The 15,046-nt window shown below is 56.8% G+C and overlaps 1 protein-coding gene across 2 annotated transcripts; it reads right to left on the bottom strand.

Moving 5' to 3' along the window:
- Positions 1-480: 480 nt before the first annotated feature.
- On the bottom strand, positions 481-6,742 carry FRMD6 (FERM domain containing 6). Of its 2 annotated transcripts, none has more exons than XM_026850018.1 (9): positions 6,560-6,742; positions 5,779-5,869; positions 5,372-5,514; positions 4,593-4,669; positions 3,736-3,922; positions 2,061-2,216; positions 1,083-1,148; positions 928-996; positions 481-729 (listed from the first exon to the last, which is right to left on the bottom strand). In XM_026850018.1, exons 1-9 carry the CDS (start codon positions 6,656-6,658, stop codon positions 547-549), a joined length of 1,071 nt encoding a protein of 356 aa, XP_026705819.1. In that variant the 5' UTR covers positions 6,659-6,742; the 3' UTR covers positions 481-546. The 2 variants fall into 2 exon arrangements, with proteins under 2 accessions (XP_026705819.1, XP_026705820.1); XM_026850019.1 differs by having other exon boundaries at positions 483-729; positions 5,435-5,514.
- Positions 6,743-15,046: the final 8,304 nt, after the last annotated feature.

The following is a 15,046-nucleotide window of genomic DNA, read 5'->3' as shown; positions in this document are numbered from 1 at the left end:
AGGAGGAGGAGGAGGAGGAGGAGGTGGTGGAGGAGGAGGAGGAAAAAAAGGAGGAGAAGGAAGAAGGTGATGATGAGGAGGAAGAAGAGGTGGAGAAGGAGAAGGAGGAGGAAAAGGAGGAGCAAGAAGAGGAGGAAGAAGAGTAAGAAAAGGAGGAGGATGAGGAGGAGGAAGAAGAAGAGGAGGAGGAAGGGAAAGAGGAAGATCTCACTTTTGCACAAGGGCTTTCTGAGCTTGGAGATGGGATGTGGGGCACTGGACAGCGCTGTGTGGAGGCACTGGGAGAAACTGGGCCACCAGGGACAGCAATGGGGCTTGTGCCCGTCCTTAAAGAGGTCAGCGTGGGGGTCTGTGGGCACCCAGCCCAGCCAGGATCTGCCTGTGGGGCAGGGCCAGGGTGACCCCTGCACGGTTGAGGGGAACGTGGGGGCACCCACCCCCAACACGCCCCCAGCCACGGGGCTGGCACGAGGACGTACAGGCAGAAAAGGGGCGTGGGAGCCGGGCTCGGGTGGGATTTGCAGCCCAGGGCGGGGCAGGGGGGTGTCACCTACCCTCATTCTCCTCCAGCTTGCGGACCTGGCGCAGGACGGGCTGCAGGTTCATGTAGAGCCGGTGGCTGCTGCTGAGCAGCTGCAGGAGGTGACGGGAGCGCAGCGGGCAGCCCGTGTAGTAGATGAGCTTCCTGGCCGAGGGCAGCCCATCCGGCAGGATCTCAAACTTCTTACCCTGCGTGGGAGAGGAGGGACATAAGCCCCAGAGAGAAAAACACTCTAATTCTCACCCAGCCCTGCTGCAGCCCACCTATGAACCCCCCCAGCTCGCAATCACCCCCCTTGAGGTCTGGGCAACGTCACCTTCGTGCCCAAACCAGAGCCCAGGAGTGACACGGGCAGAGATGCTCTGCCCGGGGATGGTGGCACTCACCACAAACACCAGTTTGCCCACATTTGTCCAGGGGAAGTCGTAGAGCAGCTGTTTTTCTTCATCCAAGTTCTGCAAAAAGAGGAGAGGCAGGGGCTGCCCACACTTGCCTGGCAGCAGGCGGGGAGCTGAGCCATCACCCTCATTCAGCCGCCTACCTGGAAGATTTGGATGCCCCGTGTCGTCAGTCCCAGCGTCAGGGAGGCCTCCACCTCCCTTTTGTCCTAAGGGGGGAAAAAATGAGATGGTTTTAAGTACGCCATTTGCCACACAAAGTGGATAAATCTGCCCCCCTAACCTCCTGCAGTCACTCCATCTCCCGTCCAGCAGCAACACCTGTAGGTGGCACCTTAACGATAGAATCATTTAGATTGGAAAAGACCCTTAAGATCAAGTCCAAGTTTAATTAATGATGCACACACACCACCTGCTCGCATCCTCCCCAGTCTCACCCCCAGGTGCCTGCTGCCCTCCTCACCACCCAGAAACCCCCCAGCTTAAGGGTCTGGACAAGCAGTTTAACCTCAGAAAACTTGGGAGGACCTGCAGAAACAGAGCTTGAGCCCAACCTGTTCCTGCACTGGCAGCAGCACAGTGGCTGCAGCCACGCACACCACCACTGTGCCCCACACATATCTTCTTGGAGGGCTGGAAACAAGGTTTGTTTCTTTTTTTTTTTTTTACAGCCCTTTTTAACAATGTACCCTGCTGCCGTGCTCAGACGCTCTCTGTACTTGTCTCTGTGCTTTCCCGAAGGCTTCTCCTTCCAAATCGGGTTGCAAAGCACAAGCTCCCAGCAAACAAATCTCTTTGCTGGGAGAAAAACCCAGCGTATATTTCTTAAGGAGAGGATACTCAAAAATTAAGACCCCAGAAACCTTGCAGCTGCCTCCTTGCACCCTGGCAAACCTCTCGCCTCTCTGTAACTTGTAGAAAATGGCAGGACTATAAAAAGCTGCCTCTCACTGCCTCTGGGAATGAAGCATAGCCCTCGAGCTTGCTCTGCTCCGGCCAGCGAGTGTCAGATCAAACGCAGCTCTTCCCAAAATACCTTAGAAATTGCTCGGCAGTTGCTCCTTTCAATAAAAAGCAGCCCTGAATCTGAAGCCCGGCCTGGGCTTGCGGCCGGGACTCACCTTGTACAACCTGTAGTAGTGCACAGCCACGTCGTCCAGCCGGACGGCCTCCTTGATGTACTTGAGGTGGGCTTCGGAGGCTGTCAGGGCAAACTGATCTTTGTGCATATTTGGGACGTGCTTCAGGATGTAGTCTTTGCCCCGCTTTGCAACCACCTGTTTGAAGGAGAAGAGAAATTCATCCAGGGGAGCTGCTCCGGGCTTGCTCAGGGTCAGACGCCTGCCCCAGTGTTCCCAAGCAGCGGTGATTTCAAGGGAAAAGGGAAATGGGAGCGATAGGCTCCGTTATAGAGATCTGCAAGCAAAAATAAAAAGGATACAGCAGCCAACAACTTCTCAGTGCCTGTCCCGTGGAGCTCCCACCACCAGTGACACCCGTGCCGGGGCAGGCAGAGCCATGCACAGGGTCCCTTCGTGGCTGGGGACATGGCCCCAGGGCCATCGCTTCTCAGTGACATGTACAACAAGAAGAGAAGCTGGTAAATTGGGGGAAAACTCCAGAAAATGGGCAACAGTGCTCACAACTTTTATTAATTAATCTTCTCCTTGCCAGGGAACCACGGCGACGGTTCAGCTGCTTGGGGTTTGGGTACCCCAGAGAGGCTGTCACTGTGGAGAGGGGTCTCCCAACTGAAGGGGGGCCCCTGCCAAAACAGGGTCCAAGCCAGGAGTGCCTGTGTCACTGAAGTGCCATCCAGGACCGCTCCCTACTCTGCTCCTGTGCAAAGTCATCGGGGTGGCATCTCCCTGGCTCTACCTGCGACTCAGAGGTGACCCAGAGCTGGCTGTCACCCCGTGCCCTGCCTCAGTTTCCCTCCAGGACTATCTCAGGTGCTGCCTACACCCATGGCCACTGTCAGCACCGAGGACACGCTTCCAAAGGGCTGCAAAGCCCAAGAGGATGCACATGACGGCAGTGGGGCGATGCCACGTGATGGCACGTGGCACGTGGGGAAGCCCCCATGAGCATCCCTGTGGCACGCAAGGAAATCCCCACTGGCCGTATGAGCCACCACACCGACCCCAACCCTCCCTGTCCGCAGCTATTTGCAGCCCTGCAGTTGTCTGAGGTTATTAATAACCAGGACTAAGCCAGAGATAGGGAGGCAGCAGGAACGCTGGAAGGCTGGGAAGCCTCCAAGCAGCCCAGCATCAGCAGCCTCAGAATCCCAGAATCACAAAGGTTGGAAAAGCCCTTGAAGCTCCTCCAGCCCAACCATGAACCTCACCCTGACCGTTCCCAACTCCCCCAGATCCCTCAGCGCTGGCTCAGCCCGACTCTTCAACCCCTCCAGGGATCCCGGGGACTCCCCCCTGCCCTGGGCAGCCCATTCCAACGCCCAACAGCCCCTTCTGCACAGAAATCCTTCCTCAGAGCCAGCCTGACCCTGCCCTGGGCAGCTTGAGGCCATTCCCTCGGGGCCTGGCGCTGGGGCCTTGGCTCCAGAGACTCATCCCCCCTCTCTGCCCCCTCCTGGCAGGGAGTTGCAGAGGGCCAGGAGGTCTCCCCTCAGCCTCCTCTTCTCCAGACTGAACCCCCCCAGTTCCCCCAGCCGCTCCCCAGCAGACCTGTGCTCCAGACCCTGCCCCAGCTCCGTTGCCCTTCTCTGGACACGCAAAACCTCGTAGGGGTTCACACGAGCTTACAGCAAGGACCCCATATCAGCACGCTTACCCAGGCGGGGAAATAGGCTTCGGGCTCAAAGTACTTCCCATAGTGCTTGTTACGCTTGAAGTCGCCCAGGTCAGCTTGGAGGGCGAAGGCGGTGAGGAGGAAATAAGCCTCCTCGCGCAGGACACACTGCGAGTGCAGCACTTGCTTCCGCAGGTGCCAGTAGTAGTAGTAACGTGCTGTCCGGTCGCTGTTGGGGAGCAGAGAAGAGTGGGGAGGAGAGAGGAGCCAGCGGGACACCCACCCATGACCGAGACTAGGGGGTGGGAGACAACTCCAGCAGCTTCGTCCCACTGGGAAACTCTTACAGAAGGAGAAGGGCTGGGTGCCGAGTCGTTCGCTCCCTTTTCCTCCATTCCTTAAAGCTGGGGCTCCCATTAAGTGGTGCAAAACTGCAGCTGCTTCACTGTGCTGAAACTTCCAGGCCTCCCACAGCCAGAATTACCCCCCCGCAAAAGCATCCTGCGTGGCTGCGGATGTCCCCATGCACCCAAGACCCTGAAAATCACTTTTTCCCCCCAAACAGAACCTGAAGGTCCCGCACAGCCACAGGCACGCGTGTGAATTAAAATCAGGTTGTGCCAACGGGTTAAACTGTGACAAAACCTTCAAAACAATGTCGCCAGCCCCCCCCCAAAAGCTTTGTTACCACTGGCTGGGAGGCGTGTCCCCACCAGCTCCTACCACCAAGCCACAAACAGGCCCAACAGAAGGGACGAGCTTTTGGGACACGCGAGCAGCATCCCGCAGCATCCCGCAGCAGCCCAAGCCAGAGGCACCCTGGGGTGCTCCCCTGCCAGCTGCTCGCCCTGGGGGGGTGCCCACCGTGGTGGGGACGGGGTGCTGGGGGTGCACCCTACCTGATCAGCCTGCCGTTCTCCACGTAGTACTGCACTCGGAAGTGGATGATCATCGGGGGGCCAAACTGGTCGATCCCCTGAAATGGAGGAGATATTCAGGGCTCCTGCAGAGACCTCAGCATCACACCCCAGCCCCTGGCCCCCTCGCCTCGGCTCATCTGGGGCCAGATCCATCACGGTCACCCCCTTGCCCCCGTGGGGTGAAAGCCACAGGGGAGCGTTCACTCGCTAACACCAATCACACATTTTTCCTGAATTAGGGTTTGACAACCATTTTTTCCTCCCAATACACTGAAACACAAAGGGGGTTTGGATCTAAAAAAGCAGACGGTTGTGTTCAAGACCCCCAGGGGTCTGCAGGCCCCAGCCACCACTGTCCATCTCCCACCCCTCCGCAGCCCATCACCCACCAGCCCCATCTTGGGTGCCAGCACAGGAGCCTTCACACCAACCCCCTAGGCACATCGAATCAAAATAATTAAAAGGCGCTTTATGGGGAAAAAAAACCCAAACGCTTGATTTTAGAAACTGGAAGAAAGGGACAGCTTAAAAATTCTGCTGAAGTGTAAGGAAATAAGGGAGGAAAAAAAGTCACAGCTCCAGGGTGGGGAGCGTGGAGGATGTGTCCCCAGCCAGGGCATGTGGTGGCACTTGGGTGATGGTCATCAAGTATCATCTAGGGTTTTTTTTTCGCACACCCGTCCCCCCACCCCGTGCTGGCTAACAGCCTAGTGCCCCCCCCTCGCCCCTCGGCTGCATTCCCGTGTCCTGGAAGTGACCTGCGACGGGGACAGAGGTGGCCTTACTGCCGTCAGCTCTCCATGCAAGACCTCACCGCTGACCTTGCTGGCCTCCTTCTTCCACTCCTTGGGGCAATACTTGTAGAGTTTCTGGGCCAGGTCCATGTACACGTGCTCATTGTCTAGGCAGGACAGAGGTGGCATCAGTGTCCCCCCTTTGTCCCTTGTATCCCGCCAAGCCCTGCCCTGGCCCCCCTGACCCATCGGTGGGTGGTGTTGGCGGGGTCCATAACCTCCTCCAGGCCACCAAAGGGCTGGATAAATTTGCCCCCGCTTTTGAGCAAACACCCCCCCGTACCCAGTGGCACCACGCCATGCTGAGCCGTGATGGCATCAGGCTGGCTTGGCCCCAGGCACCAAGCCCACGGTGTAAACCCCTGACTTACTCTGGATGACGCTGAGCCCAAAGAGGTGACAGTCCTTCAGCCTCAGGAGGTCACACACCTGCACCAGTAACTCGTGGCACAAAATCTTCACCTGCAAAAAAACCCTACACGTGGTCCTCGCTGCATCTGTGCCCAGCTGAGCTGGGCAGGAGGCACCAAACCCCCCACCGGCTCCCCAAGCAGCACTGGGGGGGTCACAAGCTGCGCTGTGGGGCTCATGTTTCCATGAGGCCAATGTGGAAGTCCCCAAAAGCAGGCTCCCACCCTGGGGTGCAGGCTCAGAGCTCTCCCAGGGATGGGATGCATGGGGGGACCACGGGGTAGCTCAAGAGCAGCGGGTGGTGGTAGAGACCTGGCTGCAATCAGCCTGGGGCAGGGAGATGGCTTTGGGGGAAGAAAACAGAATACTGGGTGGTGGTGAATTAAAAAAATGAAAAGCAGAGGAATTTCACACTCAATGCTACATGCGAAGCAGAGCCAACCCCCCTCCTGTTTAGTCACTGGGGTACAGGCGGCTGAGTTGCCATCCACAGTGAACGTGTGGAGCGAGGACTGAAAATCACGGCGCTGCCAGCAGCCCGTCGAGTCGAGATGAAGCCGAAGAGCGTAAAACACTGTTGCAGCCTTCAGGGGGAATAACTCCTGTGCATTTCTCCGGCAGGGCGAGAGCAGGCAGGCTCAAAATTAAACCCAGAAGCAAAACCAGAGCTTGCCAATGCACCCAGTTGTGAGGAAAACGTCGGTGCTCAGGGGGTTCTCCCTGGCCCCCGCGCTGCCTTACGTTGATGATGATGTTGAGGGAGTCGTCGTTGGGGAGGAAAATGCAAACGCTGCGGCGGTCCTGCATGACTCTGTTGTTGTGGAAGGTCAGTTTGTTCATCGTGGTCCGGGCTCAGGGCTCGGGGCAGGCGGCGGGCACCTCACCGGCGGGCCGGGGCGGCCTCGGTCCCCGCGGGCGCCATCCCTGCGGGAGAAAGGGGGGGAGCTGAGCCCTGTGTGTGGCACCCCCAGCTTCCCGCACCCCGATGCGGGCATCCTTGTCACCCATCACCATTTCCCCCCCTGGAAGCGGGGTGGTCCCCAAAAGCCCTGAGCACACCCCACCGCAGCCACCCCGCATCCCAGCCCTGGCGCCGCGGTTAGGGCAGCACAGGATCGCGGCCGAGCCCAAAAAACCTGACCCAGCAGTTTTATTCTCCCGGCTCGCATTCAGAAAAACCTCAGGAAAGGCTTTCCTGGCATAATTAACAAAAAAATAAGTCTATCTGCTGGGAACAAACCCAGCTCTGCCAGAGAGGAGCAGCATGCTGAAAAGCAAAAAAATTTTGTCAGCAGCAAAAAGACGAGGGGCTGGAGTGGGGTGTCACGGCAGAACCCCCACATCTTTTCCAGCATCATTCCCCCCAGCTCTTCACGGCGGTTAAATAAAACAACCCAAAGTCTACCAGGGATTTGCAGATGGGAATTGTCATTTCCCAGTGTTCACCTAAATCCGTGGAGAGAATCCATCCCAGACTAACCCCAGGCAATTCTTTTTAAGGGCAAATATTCCTTAAGCACTTTCTGCCCCATGACCAGCTCCAGGGACACAAATGCACGTGTGACGCCACCAGCAAGAACCTTTACACTCTAAAAAGTAGTTCAACCTTTTTTCTAACCCACAGATTCACGCTGGCACCGAGGACGGTATAGTGTCTCCCTCTTCATCAAATATTTGCTTTGGTCTACATGAGAAAACGCCTTTGGCTTCCAAAACAGTTTAACTTGCATATTTGTATAGCAGGGAAAAAAGTGCCCTGAGGTGACTTTGTGTTGGGTAGTTACTGGGGTTTGCCAGAACTTGGGAAAGCCAGGGGTGATGCTCCCTCCCCACGCCACTCCAGATTTGCACCACCCCCGTGCAGCCGTGCAGCATGGCTGCGCATTGCATCCATGGATCACGGCCACGCACCGCACGTGCACTGTGGCTGTGTGTTGTCGCCGTGCATTGTGGCCACGCACCTGTGCGCTGTATTTGTGCCTCGTGGCTGCGCATCGTGACCACACACTGCATCCATGGCCACGCATTGCACCCGTGGATCACAGACGTGCGTCGTGGCTGTGCACGACACCTGTGCGTTGCATCCATGCATCGTGGCCATGTGTTGCATCTGTGCGTTGTGGCTGTGCAGTGCATCCATGCATTGTGGCCGTGCACTGCACCCGCGCATCGTGATGGTGCATTGCGGCCATGCATCGCAGCTGTGCATTGCATGCGTGCATCGTGGCCACGTATTGCATCTCTGCATTGCACCTCCGCATCGTGGCCATGCATCGTGGCTGTGCATTGCATCCCTGTAGCACAGCAGTGCATCACACCCATGCACTGCATCCATGTAGCACAGGCGTGCATCGTGGCCGTACATTCCATCCACACATTGCATCCACGCATTACGACAGTGCAGCGTGGCCGTGCACTGCATCCATGCATTGCACCCAGGTGTTATGATGGTGCATTGTGGCCCTGCATTGCATCTGTGCATTGTGTTTGTGCATTGTGGCCATGCATTGCATCCATGCTTCATGGCCACGCAGTGCAGCTGTGCATTGCATCCATGCACCGTGGCAGTGCCTCATGGCCATGCATTGCACCCGTGCATTGCACCCGTGCATTGAGGCCATACGTTGCAACTGTGGATTGCATCTGTGCATCGCATCCATGCATTGTGGCCATGCATTCCACCCACGCATCACAGATGTGCATCATGGCCACACACTGCATCTATGCATTGCATCCAATGCATCGTGATGGTGCACTGTGGCCCTGCATTGCATCCGTGCATTGCATTTGTGCATCACGGCCATGCATTGCATCCATGCTTCATGGCCACGCATCACAGCCGTGCATTGCATCCATGCACTGTGGCAGTGCATTGTGGCCATGCGTGATATCCATGTATCACGGCTGTGCATCACGGCCACGCGCTGCATCTCTGCATTGCATCCATGCATCGTATTTGTGCGTTGTGGCCATACATCATGGCTCTGCATCGCATATCCATGCATCGTGGCCACGCACTGCATCCGTGTACCACAGAGGTGCAGCACGGCCACACGCTGCATCCATGCATCGTGACGACGCACCGAAGCCGTGCATTGCATCCCTGCCTCGCGTGCAGAACAGCCGTGCCCAGACACGATCGATCCCAACGGGGAGCAAACAGCGCAGCGGGCGGGTTTGGTTTCAAGGTTCACTAAAAATCACAGCGGTGAACATAAACGGGGCTGAAGGTATTTGGCAAACGTCCGCGCCCGACGCGGGGTTGGGCGTGAAGTGACTTGCAGGGGCCGTGGCAGGGAGGGCACCACGTCCCTGGCAAAGCAGCCGTGCCCGGGGGCACCCTCCAGCACCCTCTGCACCCCGCTCCCACCCAAAGCTCTCCCACAGCTCCCACACATGCAACAAGAGCATCTTCTCACCACAAAACTACCACCGCAGGCACGAACCACCCCTGATTTACCGGTAAACCCATCACCAGGAGGTTATTCTCTACCCCCAACCCCGCACACCCAGGGACGAGCGAATAAGCCCGGAGCAACTGGTTGGGAACGGGTCATTCCTCCACCATAGCCTCTGCACCAAGCCCTGCTCACAACAGGTTCCCCGAAGAAAACACCTTCTTAAAACCACTTGGAAATGAAACCAAGGCTTTAGGGCACTGGCAAAAACCCCCGGTGTCACCGCTCATCACCTCACTGCCTCCAAACTGCCTTCAAAAACCAGGCATCGAGCCCCACCGGTGTCCCCCAGGAGAGTTTCCCCACAGCACCACGCTGCTCTTGGCATGGGGCTGGTTGTCCCCACGCCGGTCAATATATTTACTCCTCCTCCTGCAGCCTGAATTGGTCCCCAAGCGTCAGGGATTAAACCACACGTTGGTGTCAGCGGAGCACGGGCATCGTGCAACTCGGTGAGGACGGCACCGCCGGAGCCAAAGAAAACATCACCCCCAGCAGCAGGTTCCTACCTCTGAGAGCAAGCAAAACACCGGAGGAAAAAAAAAAACCAACACACACATATATTTTGGTGTTTGTATAAAAAAAAAAGCTCCGGTTTCTGCTGCTGAATGATAACACACCATCAGACGACCACATAGAGCACCATAAGGGTGGCCAGTGGCTTTGCGAGACCCCCCCTCAACTCCAGGAGCTTCCCCCGGGGCTCTGCCAGCCCTCTGCGAGCTGGAGCCGCTGCAGATTTAGCAAGTAGGCACAAAAAGGCCTTTCCAGGGCGATGTGTCTCCAGCAGCCTCGGCCAGACGCTGGCAAATTCTTTCCGAGCATCTGCTGCTCATTCCTACAATGTCAGCTTTGATTCCCCGGGACCCCGCGCCGCTGCCCTCACCGAGTCGCTTCTGCTCCGGCGCAAGCGCCGAGGAGAGGCACGAACGTGTCCAGATCCGAGTTGGAAGAAAGCCTGGATTGCAGGGAGAGCCCCCCTGGAATGTCACACCGCAGTGGGGGGGGTGGGGTGTGACACAGGTCATCCCACAACCTGAGTGGGAACTTCCACCCTGGGGAGTTTTGCAAGGGGTTTTCTATCCGGAGAGCAAAGCTGGCTGGAAAAAACACTGGGAGTGAGGAGTAAGGCACGGATCAGCCTCTGCAGAACTGGGAGATCCAGGTCTTCCAGCCACATTTTCCCTGCTATAGGGAAAAGGGCATTAAAACTCCATAGGAAGGGAGTGCAAATGCCTTATATGCCTTGTAACTCCAGAGCTACGCAGAGAAAATTCCTCCATCTGCCGTGTTTTTCAGCCCAGGCTGCCGGAATATCATCTCCCTCCCTCATACCAAACGCCACGGGATAAACCCCGTCGCAAAGCTCTGCTGTAAAGAAAACATCACGCAATAAACCTGCTGGTCGGTGCGGCTTGGAAAAGCAGCTCGGGCTGTCGCTGCTGACTCGGCAGGGGATTTATTCAGCACAGGGTCTTGCAAACACGGCCGAGGGCAGGCAGAGGCTGGGCCCAGTTCAGGCAGAGGTGCCGGAGCAGCATGCCAGGCTCTCATCGGAAATATAAATTCGGACGCAGTTCCAGGGTTGGGGATTTAACATCGCTTGAACTTGTCGGCTGAGGTGGGTTTTTCTTCCAAAGAAGCAAAAGCGCGGGTTCTGCGCATGCGAAGGGAGGCTGGCTTGCGTGTGCAGCATTTCTTCCCCCCTCCACATATTTAATTACATTTAAAAGAAGCGGCTGAACCTCCATGCTCATGGTTTTGGGTCAGGTTTGTACCCCCATGGTACCTGCCAGACCATCACAATGTTGACCCCACAATCCCCAACCCCCAGACAGATCCAGCCCATTTCTCCATCACACAAACTCATCCCCTGCTTGACAAAATATCAATTAAAAAAAAAAAAAATCCTGCCCTATTGGATACCTAACCCATCGCCAGACTTTTGTTCCAGCCCTCCCGGGGCGAGGGAAGGGACATGGCATGGTACCCCAACATAGACCCCAACATGTCCTGCAACGAGGGACAGTCCAAAGTGCAGAGCGAGCTGGGAAGATGAATTCACAGGGCAGGAATTTCTTGTTTTTAAGAGTTTAGAGTCAGTTTTACCCCACATCACAGGGCGCAGGTATGCGTGAGCTGTTATTACAAGTTTTAAGGCCGTCACTTAATGCAGCTTCTACTAACCCAAAAGCCAGATTAATTCCTGCTTGTGGTTGCCCCATAATTAAAATCGTCTCCAATTCTTCATGAACTCAACAGTTTCCTCCTAATGAAGAGAGGCAGATGAAAGAGACCTTCACTGGGAAAAAGGACTCGGTTATAAATATTACATTACTTCATCCACCACAAAAGCTATTTGGATGCTGGAAACTCAGCCTGGGCAGCCGGGGGCCAGCCCCACCAGCCCCACCAGCCCCAGAAGATGCCCCCAAGCATCTTTGGAGGTATCCAAAAAGCCTCTGCAAGGAAGGTTCCCCCAGGAGCTTGCCTGTCTCCACCTCTGCAACACTCCTCTTCCTCTTCCTCTTCTTCCTCCCCTTTGGCTGCTGCAATGGGACAACAGCGACGGGCAGAGTGGGTGCTGGGGACACCCAGGGACAGCTGCAAAGGGCCAAGCCAAGCGCATCATCCAAAAACTGGGATAATGGCCCCTCTGTCCCCTCCTATTTGTGCCACAGCTGCAATCGCAGCCAGCGCTGGGGACAAGCCCCGTGGGACATCACATCAGGGCACGGGGGAACATGGGCTGAGCCACGGCAGCTCGGGAAAGTGCTCGCCCTGCCTGTCCTTCTGCCACGCACGGAGCTGAATCCGGCCTGGAAACGCTGATTATCCATCCGCCTGCAGCCCACGGCAGAGCCATCCCAGGCCTCTTCGTTTGGCGCACTAAAATATAAATGAAGCGGCACAGCCTCCGCCGAGGACGCACACAGAAATGGATTTTGCCTGGCACAGGCTCCGGAGAGGGAGGGACGGCGCCTGCTCTTCCTCTTCCCTCTTCTGCTACTGAACCAGCCCCTTCCATTTTATTTCCTTCCGGAAAACTGCACCCCAAGCCTTTGGGATTAGAGGCGGTATCTGCTAAGAGCATCCAGTTGTATCAAGACTGGGTTGGGGGGCAGGGGGTCATGCTCAGGACACCCCAGCTCCCCCATCCAACTCCACATCCTGCCCCCCGCCACGTTCCTGGGGGCTTTATGAACCATCCCCTGGCAACAAGCCCAAAACCTCCCAGAGCTCAGGTGCCGCTCCCAGGACCGCAGGCATCACGAAGGATGCACGTGGACGTGAAGTGTGGCTTTTTTCCCCGCTCTGTGGGTAGGCTGTGCCCCACACGAGCAGCAGCAGCTGTAAATCCCTTGGGATTTGGCCCTGGGCCTCGGCTGCGGGATCCCTGGACCACAAAACACCAGGGTCACCATCCTGCATCCCCACACCGCAGAGAGCGCAGCCCCGAGTTTCCAAACCATGGATCTCCTCCTTATTTAACCCCACCCCCACCCCCCACGATACTCTGGCCCTGGGCGAACCCTTCCTCCCCTGGGGGAAAGAGCTTTTGGGGAGCCCCATCCCCAGCACCCCGCTCCCGGGCGCACTCCTGTATGTGGGATCACACCCAAACCCATCCCTGCTCTGTGGAACGTGCAGCGCTTTGCGCACGTGGGGAGGACAAAAAAAAAAAAAAAGATGCAAAGCGCTCTGCAGACAGCCGAGAACCCGAAAACCAGCTCCATTTTATGCCAAAACACATGTAACTCCCCCTGGACTACCCAGAGCTCCCTCTGCCCCCGCTGCCGTCCGCGGCGTCCTCGCCTCCAGCTCCAGATCCGGCAAAACGAAGCCAAACCAAGTCACTTTTTTTAATCCTGGCGCGGGCAAAGGGGGGATTTGTCTTCCCTCAGCCATGCCGCTCTCCAGTTCTCCAGCTGGGATTGCTCCTTGGCCACGCCGGAGCCTCCATAAACTTCCCTGCCCCAGCAGCAATGGGGAAAAGCTTTTTTGTTGTTGTTGTTTGTTTGAAAAATATCCTAAGCCTGCTTTTCAGACGAGAAAAAAAAAAAAAAAAAACAAGCAGGCAGATATTTTAACCACTGCCATCATTTGTGTACTCCATCTGGAGTCCAAAGGCTGCTTTTTTTTTTTTTTTTTTAGCAGGAGGGAGCTGACATCATCTTAATTTGAAATTCACATTTATTTTTACATCTGGTCTGAATTAATCTTTTTCAGCGTACTGACTTTCATGTAATGGAATAATTGCTTACAGACTCGGGATTTAAAGAGCCTGAAAAAAACCCAGTTTAAAAAAAGAAACCCCTTTACAAAACGATAGTAAAAAGCCAGTACCTATAACCAAACCCCAATACGCCTTCGGGACTGGGAGTTTTAAACGAAACAACATCACTTTCAAGCAAGAGCGCTCAAATTAATGCTCGCTCTATCCAAGAATCGGCGAGGGTGAACGAGGCCCGTGGAAAAACACCGACACAAACCAGCCCAGGGATAGGGCAGAGCAGCAAAGCTCTGCATGCCCAGCTCCATGCCGAAGCATCTCTGGAAAAACAGAGTTTGGCTTAGAGGGGAAAAAACATCCTCGTGAGCAGAAATGCTTCGGCCATGAGCAGAAAAAAAGCTGGTTTGGGACCACAGGGCAACAGTAAAGGTGGCGTTTGGGGGGTGGCAGGGGCATGGCGGGGACTGGCACTGCCTTACTCCCACGTGTGAGTCAAAGGACACGGGAACACCGAGAATGGTCCTGGGAAACCTCAGCCCTGATTTCCTCGCTGCCACGAGGGCACAATGTCAGTTTAAACGATGTTTGAAGAGCTGCGTGGGTTTATCCTCGCCACTTCCAGAACCTGGCGGGGCTTTGCATCCCCAGTGGGAAACGTGAAGACCACCAGGTCCCTGCTTGCATCCCGAGCCACAGCACCCCTCCATCCAGCTCACCCATGGGTGAGTGGGACCCGTGGACAACAGGGTCCCACAGGTGACTGTGACCCTCTCACAGGTGAGGGGACCCACTGGCAAGTGTGGCTCATGGGCAAAGGGACCCACTGGTGAGTGTGACCCACAGGTGATGGGACCCAAGGGTGAGTGTGACCCACAAGCAAGGGGCCCCACAGGCAAGGGGACCCGTGGGTGAGTGTGGCCCAAGGGTGAGGGGTCCTGCAGGCAAGGGGGGACCTGTGGGCGAGTGTGACCCAGGGGCAAGAGGTCCCATGGACAAGCGTGACCCAACAATGAGCGTAACCCCCAAGAAAGGGGTCCCACAGGCAAGGGGGCCCATGGGCAAGCCTGACCCAAGCACAAGGGGTCCCACGGGTGAGGGGACCCATGGGCAAGCGTGACCCACGAGCAAGGGATCCCATAGGCATGGGGACCTGTGGGTGAGTGTGACCCAGGGGCAAGGGCTCCCATGGGCAAGCGTGACCCGGGGTGTGCGGTCCTATGGGTGAGTTTGACCTGGGGACGTGGGGTCCCATAGATGAGGGTCCCCGTGGGCCAGTGTGACCCAGAGGCGAGGGGTCCCACAGGTGAGGGGATGCGTGGGCAAGCGTGACCCACCAGCAAGGGGTCCCATGGGTGTTGGGGGACCTGTGGGCGAGCATGACCCAGGGGCAAAGGGTCCCACGGGCGTGGGAAATTGTGGGTGAGCGTGACCCAGGGGCGAGGGATCCCACGAGTGAGGGGTCCCACGGGTGAGCGTGGCCCGGAGTCCCGCAGACGAGGGGCCCCACAGCCGGCGGGCGGGGGGCGGCCGTGGCCG

Source organism: Athene cunicularia (genome assembly GCF_003259725.1).
Source record: "Athene cunicularia isolate RWA chromosome 5 unlocalized genomic scaffold, athCun1 chr5_part1, whole genome shotgun sequence".
NCBI lineage: Eukaryota > Metazoa > Chordata > Aves > Strigiformes > Strigidae > Athene > Athene cunicularia.
Note: the sequence above shows the minus strand (reverse complement) of the source record. Positions and strands in the feature narration are given on the sequence as shown.